Source organism: Rhinichthys klamathensis, unplaced genomic scaffold, assembly GCF_029890125.1.
Source record: "Rhinichthys klamathensis goyatoka isolate OS25496 unplaced genomic scaffold, OSU_Roscu_1.1 h1tg000010l_1, whole genome shotgun sequence".
Classification (NCBI taxonomy): Eukaryota; Metazoa; Chordata; class Actinopteri; order Cypriniformes; family Leuciscidae; genus Rhinichthys; species Rhinichthys klamathensis.
This window is the reverse complement of record NW_026606563.1, coordinates 469043-483954: the sequence shown is the minus strand read 5'-3', so window position 1 is coordinate 483954 and position 14912 is coordinate 469043. Positions and strand designations below refer to the sequence as shown.

Sequence of the window (14912 nt, the reverse complement as noted above, 5' to 3'; positions counted from 1 at the left end):
CTGTTTGTAGGGATTGCCTGGTTTCAGAGGAAAGCCTGGAATTGCTGGCGTCATTGGGAAAACCGTGAGTGTTTCAGCCCTGCTTACTCAAAGTCTGCACATTATTCTCATGCATGTGTATGTTAGTGGCACAGTGAATCTCACCAGTAAAAGTGTGTGTGTGTCTTCTGGATAGGGTGATGCTGGTGAAAAGGGACCTCAAGGTTTCAGAGGGCCCAAAGGAGAGATAGTAAGAACACTGTGTCATCGTGTTACTCATTACATGTAGTCACTTCTAGTTCATGTTCTGTAATATTGTCAACGTCATCCTCTCAATAGGGGAAGATCGGCCCCAAGGGAGTCCCTGGAGGTGCAGGACCTAAAGGCGAGCCTGTAAGGACATGTCTTATTTGCTGTTATGATGAGCGTTAGATTTCCCCGTAATAATGCTCTCTGTGGATCTTAGGGCATCCCTGGCAGAGATGGGAAGGATGGGACTCAAGGACTAGACGGTGAAAAGGTAAATGTTTTCTGCTCAGACTCATCTAGGCTTTCTTTCGCTGTGTGAAACGCAGTGATGCTCATGGTGTGTTTGTGTGTGTCCATAGGGGGATGCTGGTAGACCTGGAGTATCTGGCGAAAAAGGACCTAATGGTCTGCCTGTACGTATTATCATCCATTACACTGTTGAAAAGCTAAGCACACAGATTGAATATTAATATGACAAAAGAAATATGAATAAGAGATGGTGTAGTTGATGTGATTCTTTTGTCATTCATGATTTGATAAGACCTATTGAGTAGCTACCTCAGATGTTAGTAGCATTGTTCACTGTTTTTGTATCATTGTACAACTCACAACATGTGTGTGTGTATAATCCAGGGTTTGCCAGGAAAAGCAGGTGCAAAAGGTGCCAAAGGAGGAGTGGTGAGCATATCAGTCTATTCCCAACTTATCTGATAGCAAGGCTATTAATAGCTGTATGAAAGTAAAATGTAATCAGTTTATGATTGTTTAGAGTAAATGTTGTATATCTACATACCTGACCCTCAGAGATCTGTGTGAACTGAACCTGGTCTCTTAGATAAGAGAGATGCGCAGTGCTGCTCTTGAACAGTTGATTTTAAACCACTGCTTTAAATCATATTTTTACATGCAAATTGTAGAGTCCTTCTCATCATAGTTCCAGCACAGAAACAATATATTTTTTTATAGACAGAAATATGTAAAGATTCTTGTTTTATCAGCCAAAGAGGAACATTTCGTTTTTGAGAGACAACATAAGGCATCCTCAGCCATTTATGATGTTGTTTCTAAACATCTATTCAATGTAAAATAATGATAAACCTTATTTAAAAAACACACAATAATGACTTATTCATGAAAATGTTTTTAATTAATGAATAGAATAAATTAAATAATAAAAGGTTGCTATTTCTCATCACTATTGACACACTGCTGATTTTTTTCATCATTTCAAAATGTTGAAATAGGAGATAGAAAGCTCAGTTTTTCCTTATGAACCTGCACTAGATGGATGTGTTCGGCTCAATTCACTCAATTGCACTTGCATCTTTTGCAGTGTATTGTGGGTGAAGCTTGTTTTTTATTCTTTTATTCCACTGCCCTGCATCTCGCTTTTAAACGCAAAAACATGTTTTGTGTGAACGGCCCCTTATATTGTAGGAGGTCTCAGGTTGCGTATCTCCCGAGAAGGTGAACGGGACACGGCGTCCGCTGTTACACGTCATCAGCTCTTCTGAGAAAAGCTCATACCCTGTGTTTAGTAAAGGAATATCCCTATCAAATTATCCATCCAAAGGGGTGCCTACATCCCTATTTCAAAACCCAGCAATAGTTGGGGAGGGCGGCAAACGAAAAAGAGGGACGCTTGCGGACTCCCCAGCATAACACCCTAAGGGTTTCCAGCCAAGCAACCCATCCACTGGGGAGCGAACAATCCTACTCTCGACCCTAACATACAGGAGAATATCGCTCTGAAAACATACTTTCAGGATATCAGAGCAAGAGAGATGCCAAAGACAGATCACCTCCACCCACAGCACTGAGCAGTGCCACTCTCATCCTCAGACACACACACATCTTAAAGTGTGTTTGCAGGAAACGCGCCGGCATGCATGAGTAATCGAGCACTGCTCAGCGACAGAAAGAGCATTTCAGATTCCTGTTTTTCTTTTAACTTAAACCTTCTCCATTCCTGTGCCAATTCTGTGATGTTTGCTCTCAACTCCTCCCTTAGGAGGGCCATGCATGATAATATAGGGTCTGTGTATTGAGGTCCTCTTCGTTCTCTCAGTCTGACCCTGGATGAAGCTCCACACGAGATTCACTGAACCACAGCATCACTCTGGACCAGAGGAGTCTTGTGAATCAGGTGTAAGCTTTAAGAAACATCTCCTAGAGAAGCAGGAGAACCTCGTCTGAATCCTCTCTCCAAGCCCATAAAGCAGGAGAAGCAGGAAAACCTCGTCTGAATCCTCTCTCCAAGCCTATAAAGCTGGAGAAGCAGGAAAGCCTCGTCTGAATCCTCTCTCCAAGCCTATAAAGCAGGAGAAGCAGGAAAACCTCGTCTGAATCCTCTCTCCAAGCCCATAAAGCAGGAAAAACAGGAAAACCTCGTCTGAATCCTCTCTCCAAGCCCATAAAGCTGGAGAAGCAGGAAAACCTCGTCTGAATCCTCTCTTTAAGCCTATAAAGCTGGAGAAGCAGGAAAGCCTTGTCTGAATCCTCTCTCCAAGCCCATAAAGCAAGAGAAGCAGGAAAACCTTGTCTGAATCCTCTCTCCAAGCCCATAAAGCAGGAGAAGCAGGAAAACCTCGTCTGAATCCTCTCTCCAAGCCCATAAAGCAGGAGAAGCAGAAAAACCTCGTCTGAATCCTCTCTCCAAGCCTATAAAGCAGGAGAAGCAGGAAAACCTCGTCTGAATCCTCTCTCCAAGCCTATAAAGCAGGAGAAGCAGGAAAACCTCGTCTCAATCCTCTCTCCAAGCCCGTAAAGCTTGAGAAGCAGGAAAACCTCGTCTGAATCCTCTCTCCAAGCCTATAAAGCAGGAGAAGCAGTAAAACCTCGTCTGAATCCTCTCTCCAAGCCTATAAAGCTGGAGAAGTAGGAAAACCTCGTCTGAATCCTCTCTCCAAGCCTATAAAGCTGGAGAAGCAGTAAAACCTCGTCTGAATCCTCTCTCCAAGCCTATAAAGCTGGAGAAGTAGGAAAACCTCGTCTGAATCCTCTCTCCAAGCCTATAAAGCTGGAGAAGCAGGAAAACCTCGTCTGAATCCTCTCTCCAAGCCTATAAAGCAGGAGAAGCAGGAAAACCTCGTCTAATCCTCTCTCCAACCCTAAAAAGCAGGAGAAGCAGGAAAACCTCGTCTGAATCCTCTCTCCAAGCCCATAAAGCAGGAGAAGCAGGAAAACCTCGTCTGAATCCTCTCTCCAAGCCTATAAAGCAGGAGAAGCAGGAAAACCTCGTCTAATCCTCTCTCCAACCCTAAAAAGCAGGAGAAGCAGGAAAACCTCGTCTGAATCCTCTCTCCAAGCCCATAAAGCAGGAGAAGCAGGAAAACCTCGTCTGAATCCTCTCTCCAAGCCTATAAAGCAGGAGAAGCAGGAAAACCTCGTCTGAATCCTCTCTCCAAGCCCATAAAGCAGGAGAAGCAGGAAAACCTCGTCTGAATCCTCTCTCCAAGCCTATAAAGCTGGAGAAGCAGGAAAACCTCGTCTGAATCCTCTCTCCAAGCCTATAAAGGAGGAGAAGCAGGAAAACCTCGTCTAATCCTCTCTCCAACCCTAAAAAGCAGGAGAAGCAGGAAAACCTCGTCTGAATCCTCTCTCCAAGCCCATAAAGCAGGAGAAGCAGGAAAACCTCGTCTGAATCCTCTCTCCAAGCCTATAAAGCAGGAGAAGCAGGAAAACCTCGTCTGAATCCTCTCCCCAAGCCTATAAAGCAGGAGAAGCAGGAAAACCTCGTCTGAATCCTCTCCCCAAGCCTATAAAGCAGGAGAAGCAGGAAAACCTCGTCTGAATCCTCTCTCCAAGCCCGTAAAGCTTGAGAAGCAGGAAAACCTCGTCTGAATCCTCTCTCCAAGCCTATAAAGCTGGAGAAGCAGGAAAACCTCGTCTGAATCCTCTCTCCAAGCCCATAAAGCAAGAGAAGCAGGAAAACCTCGTCTGAATCCTCTCTCCAAGCCCATAAAGCAGGAGAAGCAGGAAAACCTCGTCTGAATCCTCTCTCCAAGCCTATAAAGCAGGAGAAGCAGGAAAACCTCGTCTGAATCCTCTCTCCAAGCCTATAAAGCTGGAGAAGCAGGAAAACCTCGTCTGAATCCTCTCTCCAAGCCTATAAAGCTGGAGAAGCAGGAAAACCTCGTCTGAATCCTCTCTCCAAGCCTATAAAGCTGGAAGAGCAGGAAAACCTCGTCTGAATCCTCTCTCCAAACCTATAAAGCTGGAGAAGCAGAAAAACCTCGTCTGAATCCTCTCTCCAAGCCCATAAAGCAAGACAAGCAGGAAAACCTCGTCTGAATCCTCTCTCCAAGCCTATAAAGCAGGAGAAGCAGGAAAACCTCGTCTGAATCCTCTCTCCAAGCCTATAAAGCAGGAGAAGCAGGAAAACCTCGTCTGAATCCTCTCTCCAAGCCCATAAAGCAGGAGAAGCAGGAAAACCTCGTCTGAATCCTCTCTCCAAGCCTATAAAGCAGGAGAAGCAGGAAAACCTCGTCTGAATCCTCTCTCCAAGCCTATAAAGCAGGAGAAGCAGGAAAACCTCGTCTGAATCCTCTCTCCAAGCCCATAAAGCAAGAGAAGCAGGAAAACCTCGTCTGAATCCTCTCTCCAAGCCCATAAAGCAAGAAAAGCAGGAAAACCTCGTCTGAATCCTCTCTCCAAGCCTATAAAGCAGGAGAAGCAGGAAAGCCTCGTCTGAATCCTCTCTCCAAGCCCATAAAGCAAGAGATGCAGGAAAACCTCGTCTGAATCCTCTCTCCAAGCCTTTAAAGCAGGAGAAGCAGGAAAACCTCGTCTGAATCCTCTCTCCAATCCCATAAAGCAAGAGAAGCAGGAAAACCTCGTCTGAATCCTCTCTCCAAGCCCATAAAGCAAGAAAAGCAGGAAAACCTCGTCTGAATCCTCTCTCCAAGCCTATAAAGCAGGAGAAGCAGGAAAGCCTCGTCTGAATCCTCTCTCCAAGCCTATAAAGCAGGAGAAGCAGGAAAGCCTTGTCTGAATCCTCTCTCCAAGCCCATAAAGCAGGAGAAGCAGGAAAACCTCGTCTGAATCCTCTCTCCAAGCCCATAAAGCAGGAGAAGCAGGAAAACCTCGTCTGAATCCTCTCTCCAAGCCCATAAAGCAAGAGAAGCAGGAAAACCTCGTCTGAATCCTCTCTCCAAGCCCATAAAGCAAGAAAAGCAGGAAAACCTCGTCTGAATCCTCTCTCCAAGCCTATAAAGCAGGAGAAGCAGGAAAGCCTCGTCTGAATCCTCTCTCCAAGCCTATAAAGCAGGAGAAGCAGGAAAGCCTTGTCTGAATCCTCTCTCCAAGCCTTTAAAGCAGGAGAAGCAGGAAAACCTCGTCTGAATCCTCTCTCCAAGCCCATAAAGCAGGAGAAGCAGGAAAACCTTGTCTGAATCCTCTCTCCAAGCCCATAAAGCAAGAGAAGCAGGAAAACCTCGTCTGAATCCTCTCTCCAAGCCCATAAAGCAAGAAAAGCAGGAAAACCTCGTCTGAATCCTCTCTCCAAGCCTATAAAGCAGGAGAAGCAGGAAAGCCTCGTCTGAATCCTCTCTCCAAGCCTATAAAGCAGGAGAAGCAGGAAAACCTCGTCTGAATCCTCTCTCCAAGCCCATAAAGCAGGAGAAGCAGGAAAACCTCGTCTGAATCCTCTCTCCAAGCCTATAAAGCTGGAGAAGACGATTGAACTGAATTGTGCAGCTCTGATAAATAAGCTCCAGAAGAGCTGGGCTTCTTCCCAGTGCCCTATTGCACATCCTCCTTTCCTTTCCTTGTTTTGCTCCTTGACAGAAATGAGGGGGGAATTGATGCAACAAGTATCTGGAATTGGAAAATCCCTGATCACTCAAGCATCACTTAGCCTGAAATAGTTATGCGCTTATTTAGTTGAAGTTTGGTTAATTAAAAAATGTATAATGCATATAATAAAGTATGAGGATGTGAGATGTATTATGTAAGCGCAAAGGTTGAGTGTTTCTCAGCTCAAGCCTTGCAACATCACGCTGCTTCAGACTCGTGGGACTCTGCTCCTGGTATCACGTCTGTTTTGCTCTTTGGTCTAGTGTTTCTGTCTAAATGAATCAGACTGGAAGACCAGCTGAGGTAGATTTGAACTTCAAATGGAATATAATTGAATACTCCTTCTCCCTTCAGGGCAGTGCAGGAGAGATGGGAGAAGCAGGACCCTCTGGAGAGCCAGGTATACCTGTATGTATCTGACTCTTGCCCTGATATGAATCGTTTCTGTGGTAATGCATGCTGATATTCAGCTACTGTTGCTGTACTTCTGGATTCTGTATCTATAATTCGGTCATTTAGTAACAAGGTATAAGGCTATTGATAGTGTGCAGTGCTCAGTTGATGGTCACTGAAGATGAGTGCTCCCGCAGGGCGAGATCGGCATCCCTGGAGAGAGAGGAGAAGCTGGACCCCGAGGAGTGGCTGTGAGTAACCCCACCTGACACCCGTCGGCCCCAGGCTTCACTAGGGCTGGGGTCCATGACACTCGCCGGCCCCAGGCTTCACTAGGGCTGGGTCTAACATCCATTACAGTTATAGAATCGAATACTTGAGGTCAGGAATCGGATACTTGTTATAAAATTTTAATCGATTATCGATTCCTTTTCAATATGAGTTTAAACCATTCAAGCGCTGTTTTCTGTGCACATGCAGCTATACTGGATCTGTGCAATAATATCAGCCTAATATTCCTGCAGCGTCTCTATAATAACACTAATCAAACAACACAAGAGAAAATACACTTGCTCTTGACTAAAGAGCTTTTAGTAACTATAATTGTAATGTATATTTTATTTATAAAATGCAGTTATTTTACATTTGATTACAGTTTATTTCCTGAAAATCTTAAAACACTGTTTACTTCAATCGTATCTTTTGTTGAGTTGTGTCTATTTGTTGCGATTGCTAATTTTTTATTAATTTTATTCTTTTTTAGCTACCGATTGTTGACTTGTATTTAATAATGCTTGAAATATATATGAGTTAGTCTAGTTGTATTTCTATGGTACTTTTAAACCACAGGCAAGCGTTCCTTGTGTAAGTGTTCTTGAGCCTGATGATGTTTGTTCATGATATTCAGCTGCAATTACATGTTTTCCAATAAGACTAAATGTGAATGATATCTAAGTATTTTATTGTTTGTTTTTTACCTTATTGGAATCGAAATTAGGAATCGATAAGAATCAAAATCGAAATCAGAATCATTAAAATTCAAGCGATACCCAACCCTAGGTTTGATGTGATGCAGAGCTTTATAGAGGAGAACTGTGTCCGCTTTACCCATCACACATACAGCCGAATAGTCTGGAATTGCAGGGTCTAAGCACAGTATTACACGACTGCTCATGTAGAGGTGCATGTTCTCCACAGTGCTGTGACTGAGAGGTGCATGTTCTCCACAGTGCTGTGTTGCAGAGGCTTATGGCTGCTCACTGTGAAGCTCAAGGCATGTGATAATGCTTTATCTGTCGGTTCACTAGGGTGGCGTTGGACTAGCTGGAAACACTGGACCCCAAGGTGTTAAAGGATTCCAGGTAAGTCGCATATGCTAATATTTCATGGGATAATGTCAGGTGCAACACCAGGGAAACTCTGATAACTGGAGTCATATTACTGTTCTTCACACATATTACTGTTTTTCACACATATTACTGTTCTTCACACATATTACTGTTTTTCACACATATTACTGTTCTTCACACATATTACTGTTCTTCACACATATTACTGTTTTTCACACATATTACTGTTCTTCACACATATTACTGTTCTTCACACATATTACTGTTCTTCACACATATTACTGTTTTTCACACATATTACTGTTCTTCACACATATTACTGTTTTTCACACATATTACTGTTCTTCACACATATTACTGTTTTTCACACATATTACTGTTCTTCACACATATTACTGTTTTTCACACGTATTACTGTTCTTCACACATATTACTGTTTTTCACACATATTACTGTTCTTCACACATATTACTGTTTTTCACACATATTACTTCACACATATTACTGTTCTTCACACATATTACTGTTTTTCACACATATTACTGTTCTTCACACATATTACTGTTTTTCACACATATTACTGTTCTTCACACATATTACTGTTCTTCACACATATTACTGTTCTTCACACATATTACTGTTCTTCACACATATTACTGTTCTTCACACATATTACTGTTTTTCACACATATTACTGTTCTTCACACATATTACTGTTTTCACACATATTACAGTTTTTCACACATATTACTGTTCTTCACATATTACTGTTTTTCACACATATTACTGTTTTTACACATATTACAGTTTTTCACACTTACTACTTTTATTACTTTATTTTTCTGGAAAATAAGTTGCTCATGTGTCACACCAAGTCAAAATTGCATTGTTGAAAGAAATACAACACAGATAAGTTGTATTTTATTATTACATTCAGAAATCATGTAAAATACGGTATATAAAATGAAACGTTTGCAAATGTTTTAAACACTATAAACATGTATTTTATTTCCCTCCCTCCACAACAAATCCTTCAAACTTAACAGTATACAGAACATGATGAAAAATATAAGTATAAAATAAACATAAATTATAGCGTTATTCATTATAAACACCAAGCCCAGACAAATTAAAGGAAAAAAAATTACCAGTGTGTAGAAAATGCATTATAGAAATAAACCTTGACTAACAAGCTGAAACTGGTTAGATCAAACTGAAACCCACGGGATAAACAGGTTGAGGAGAGAACCCCTGATATGATTGTAAAGCGCTTTGGGTGTACAGTAGTACATATGAAAGCGCTATATAAATGCCTCATTCATTTATTCAAACACTTCTGCACATGTCTAATTCACCAACACTGACGGATATTCACCATCAGTTACAGAATTACACAATTCTAAATCTCTGTTAGTTTGACCAGGAAATATACATGATCTTTAGCATTCTTCTGTTTTACCACATCAGAGGATGTGAATACAAGGATTACAAGAGAAACATTAGAGCGCAACACACACCTCTCGCTCGGCACACACACACGCTTCCGTATGCTGAACTATAGTTTATTACCTGAACAAGACTTCACTTGCTTATCAGTGTCCACATAAAAGTGCTTTCTTGACATGACATACAATCATACATCCAAAAATGTGCACAAAATTATAATCACAATGATTGTTGTCGTTTGAGAAGTTTATTTTTACATTTCATCAGAATTATTATAAGAGCACTCCTAGGTATGGTTTATTTCACCACATCTATTGTCCTGATATATTATAGGCTATTCATCATATCATTCAACACTCTCTGACTGCATTATGAAAACTAGTTAAACAAGAAACATCCCTCAAAAATGAAAACAATGAAATTCCTAATAGTATTTCTAATAATATCAAATGACATTCATGGTTTTTTATTAAAACAACAGCAAGATTGTATGATCACAGAGTGCATTTATTCAGCAACCACATTTGCAAAAAATACAGATACTTGTATCTGATACTTGATCCTTGCACAAAACTCAATACTTGTATGTTTTACAGTTTATCTCTGATAAGGTTTGATGGCAGATTTAGAAGGGCACTTTGATTTAAGCAGAACATCTCAGTGGAGATCGCGGAGCTTCGACTGCACGAACACTACCGCAGTCTGTAATATTTTGGTAGAGTTTTTATTTTTTAAACTACAATTTAGTCTCCTCTTTTTTCGTCAACGATATTGCATGTTCATTTAGTCGTTTAATGATGTTGGTGTCATCTGGTCATCGTCACGCCTAGGCATGAAAAAAAGCATTTTTCATCAACGAAATGAACACTCGTGCACAGGACGGGACGGGACAATGAAATGAGACATCTACAGACAGTGGACTGTAAATGTAGTGTAGGACGTGGATGGAGGCTTCTCACATCTGAACCAAGGGGATAATCCATCATCCGGAAACTGAAGCCTCCCTGGGGGCCGCCATTGTAGCAGACCAGCACCTGCTGTTAGCATTCCATTGACTCCCATTCATTTTGGCATCACTTTGACAGCGAATAACTTTACATCTGAGGTGTTTAAAGACTCCATGGGCCCTATTTTAACGATCTGAAACGCAAGTGTCAAAGCGCAAGTAACTTTGTGGGCGGATCCCGGCGCTTTTGCTATTTGCCCGGCGGGATAAATGCCTCTTGCGCCCGACGCAAATCTAAAAGGGGTTGGCCTGAAGTAGCTTCATTATTCATAGGTGTGGTTTGGGCGTAACGTGGAATAAACCAATCAGAGCGTCATCTCACATTCCCTTTAAGAGCAGGCGCGCTTGTTCTAAAGCGGATTCCTATTATAACGGCGGATTTGCCAGGCGCGCGCCAGGAGCGGTTCACAGCCGAGGAGAGCAACGTTCTCGTCAGGGCCGTAAAACACAGAGAAGTGACATTGGGGATGGAGAAACCCACCCAAATTAACTTCTGTTAAACAGGCGTATGATAATTTGGGTTAATGTGTAAGCTACATGTATGCTTTTATAATAAATTGTCTATCTATCTATCTATCTATCTATCTATCTATCTATCTATCTATCTATCTATCTATCGTAATAATGATAGATAGATATGTAAGATGTGTAAGCTACATGTATGCTTTTATAATAAATTGTCTATCTATCTATCTATCTATCTATCTATCTATCTATCTATCTATCTATCTATCTATCTATCTATCTATCTATCTATCTATCTATCTATCTATCTATCTATCTATCTATCGTAATAATGTATGATTTGCAAAAATGAAAACTGCTGCTTAGATGAGAGAATCAAAGTGTATGCGCGTTGTGCCACCGCTACATTATGGCCAAGCATGCGCCCTTAAAATAGCATTATGAACAACGCGCAACGCGCCACTGACTCTAGACTAGTTTTTTTCTGGTCAGTGGCGCAATTGTCTTATAGAACAGCAAAATAGCATGAGGGAAAGTTTGCGCCGGAACACGCCTCCTCTTTGCGCTGAACCGCCCCGGGGAGCGCAAGTGTATTTCTTAGTTAACCGACGTGTGTCTGTGGAGGGAAAAGTCCGCTTTGCGCGGGTGCAAAATAGGAATGATACATGCGTCAGTGTACAAAGTCATTTGCACCGAGTGCAAGATAGAGCCCCATTTGTCCATTATTTATTTCTAAAGAAACACGACAATGTATAAAAGGCTCCATTACCTTATATCTTACGTTATGGCCGAGTCTGTATGCGAGTCGTACGAGTTATACAGACTCAATGGATTGGTTTAACAATGGATTGTTTTAAAGCAGCTTTACAGAGATAAACATATAATTTAAGGTAACAGAGATTGTTTTGGCTTTATAGCGGTTCTTGAATAATGTTATTTCCAGCTAAAGTTAATTTTGAGGTGGAGAATGACATCAGCTCAGGTGGAGGATGACATCAGCTCAGGTGGAGGATGACATCAGCTCAGGTGGAGGATGACATCATCAGCTCAGGTGGAGGATGACATCAGCTCAGGTGGAGGATGACATCATCAGCTCAGGTGGAGGAGGACATCAGCTCAGGTGGAGGATGACATCATCAGCTCAGGTGGAGGATGACATCATCAGCTCAGGTGGAGGATGACATCATCAGCTCAGGTGGAGGAGGACATCAGCTCAGGTGGAGGATGACATCATCAGCTCAGGTGGAGGAGGACATCAGCTCAGGTGGAGGAGGACATCAGCTCAGGTGGAGAATGACATCATCAGCTCAGGTGGAGGAGGACATCAGCTCAGGTGGAGGATGACATCAGCTCAGGTGGAGAATGACATCATCAGCTCAGGTGGAGGAGGACATCAGCTCAGATGGAGGATGACATCATCAGCTCAGGTGGAGGATGACATCATCAGCTCAGGTGGAGGATGACATCATCAGCTCAGGTGGAGGATGACATCATCAGCTCAGGTGGAGGAGGACATCAGCTCAGGTGGAGGATGACATCATCAGCTCAGGTGGAGGAGGACATCAGCTCAGGTGGAGGAGGACATCAGGTCAGGTGGAGAATGACATCATCAGCTCAGGTGGAGGAGGACATCAGCTCAGGTGGAGAATGACATCATCAGCTCAGGTGGAGGAGGACATCAGCTCAGGTGGAGGAGGACATCAGCTCAGGTGGAGAATGACATCATCAGCTCAGGTGGAGGAGGACATCAGCTCAGGTGGAGGATGACATCAGCTCAGGTGGAGAATGACATCATCAGCTCAGGTGGAGGAGGACATCAGCTCAGGTGGAGGATGACATCATCAGCTCAGGTGGAGGATGACATCATCAGCTCAGGTGGAGGATGACATCATCAGCTCAGGTGGAGGAGGACATCATCAGCTCAGGTGGAGGAGGACATCAGCTCAGGTGGAGGAGGACATCAGGTCAGGTGGAGAATGACATCATCAGCTCAGGTGGAGGAGGACATCAGCTCAGGTGGAGAATGACATCATCAGCTCAGGTGGAGGAGGACATCAGCTCAGGTGGAGGAGGACATCAGCTGAGGTGGAGAATGACATCATCAGCTCAGGTGGAGGAGGACATCAGCTCAGGTGGAGGATGACATCAGCTCAGGTGGAGAATGACATCATCAGCTCAGGTGGAGGAGGACATCAGCTCAGGTGGAGGAGGACATCAGCTCAGGTGGAGAATGACATCATCAGCTCAGGTGGAGGAGGACATCAGGTCAGGTGGAGAATGACATCATCAGCTCAGGTGGAGGAGGACATCAGCTCAGGTGGAGGATGACATCATCAGCTCAGGTGGAGGAGGACATCAGCTCAGGTGGAGGAGGACATCAGCTCAGGTGGAGGATGACATCATCAGCTCAGGTGGAGGAGGACATCAGCTCAGGTGGAGAATGACATCATCAGCTCAGGTGGAGAATGACATCATCAGCTCAGGTGGAGGAGGACATCAGGTCAGGTGGAGAATGACATCATCAGCTCAGGTGGAGGAGGACATCAGCTCAGGTGGAGAATGACATCATCAGCTCAGGTGGAGGAGGACATCAGGTCAGGTGGAGAATGACATCATCAGCTCAGGTGGAGGAGGACATCAGCTCAGGTGGAGAATGACATCATCAGCTCAGGTGGAGGAGGACATCAGCTCAGGTGGAGGAGGACATCAGCTCAGGTGGAGGAGGACATCAGCTCAGGTGGAGGAGGACATCAGCTCAGGTGGAGGAGGACATCAGCTCAGGTGGAGGAGGACATCAGCTCAGGTGGAGGAGGACATCAGCTCAGGTGGAGGAGGACATCAGCTCAGGTGGAGGAGGACATCAGCTCAGGTGGACCCAGCCCTAATCACATGACTCCTCTCAGTGCTCAAAATGCCTCTCCTCTCTTCTTCTCCGCCTTAGGAGAACAATGTTTAGCAGAAAGCAAAAGCTTCTGTAAATCGCTCCGTTTTTATTTCCTTTTCAGCCTAAGCTTTTCTGGGTCAGTACTTCTACCTTGGTTTGTTTAGCAGAATCTGTATGTTGTAAATGCAGATGTCGAATATGGAAATGCGTCCTTAAAGCAACAACAACATCAACAAATATAGCCACCATTACAGGACCGAGCAAACCAATGTCAAACATCTGCCTGAATATATAAATAGCACTCATAAGTCTAATTAACATGCAACGTGAAAATAAAATCGCTTACATTTGGACCATTAGCACCAAATACGTTTTACAGCAGAACAGCTGTAGGAGGTTTATTTTGGTTTATTATCAAGGATATTTTCAATGAAATGCAAAATGGCCAATGACAAGTATGGGATCATTGAACTGGCACTGCAACCCAAGGTGTCACAATAGAGCAAAAGATAAGAGTCTGTCAAATGCCCGAACTCTTCATGGCATGGCACTTCAAATTCACTATAACCAACATACATGACCCATACATGACCCATAAATGACCCAGAAATGTCCCATGCATGACACATACATGACCCATAAATGTCCAATGCATGACCCATACATGACCCAGAAATTACCCATACATGACCCATAAATGTCCCATGCATGACCCATACATGTCCCATAAATGACCCATAAATGACCCATGCATGACCCATACATGACCCATAAATGTCCCGTGCATGACCCATGCATGACCCATTCATGACCCATAAATGTCCCATACATGACCCATAAATGTCCCATAAATGACCCATACATGACCCATAAATGACCCATACATGACCCATAAATGTCCCATAAATGACCCATACATGACCCAGAAATGTCCCATGCATGACCCATACATGACCCATAAATGTCCCATGCATGACCCATACATGACCCATAAATGTCCCATGCATGACCCAGAAATGTCCCATGCATGACCCATAAATGACCCAGAAATGTCCCATAAATGACCCAGAAATGTCCCATGCATGACACATACATGACCCATAAATGACCCATACATGACCCATAAATGTCCCATAAATGACCCATACATGACCCATAAATGTCCCATGCATGACCCATAAATGACCCAGAAATGTCCCATAAATGACCCATACATGACCCAGAAATGTCCCATGCATGACCCATAAATGACCCATACATGACCCATACATGACCCAGAAATGTCCCATGCATGACCCATACATGACCCATAAATGTCCCATGCATGACCCATACATGACCCAGA

The 14912-nt window shown here is 43.3% G+C and overlaps 1 protein-coding gene across 1 annotated transcript in view; it reads left to right on the top strand.

The window, feature by feature from the left end:
• The window catches only part of col9a3 (collagen, type IX, alpha 3), a 36889-nt gene that overhangs the window by 12946 nt on the left and 9031 nt on the right, over window positions 1-14912 (top strand). The window contains exons 15-23 of the mRNA XM_056261291.1: window positions 11-64; window positions 176-229; window positions 319-372; window positions 446-499; window positions 588-641; window positions 862-906; window positions 6379-6432; window positions 6615-6668; window positions 7725-7778. Of these exons, the coding sequence (XP_056117266.1) occupies window positions 11-64; window positions 176-229; window positions 319-372; window positions 446-499; window positions 588-641; window positions 862-906; window positions 6379-6432; window positions 6615-6668; window positions 7725-7778 (477 nt within the window). The remainder of the gene's footprint in view (window positions 1-10; window positions 65-175; window positions 230-318; window positions 373-445; window positions 500-587; window positions 642-861; window positions 907-6378; window positions 6433-6614; window positions 6669-7724; window positions 7779-14912) is intronic.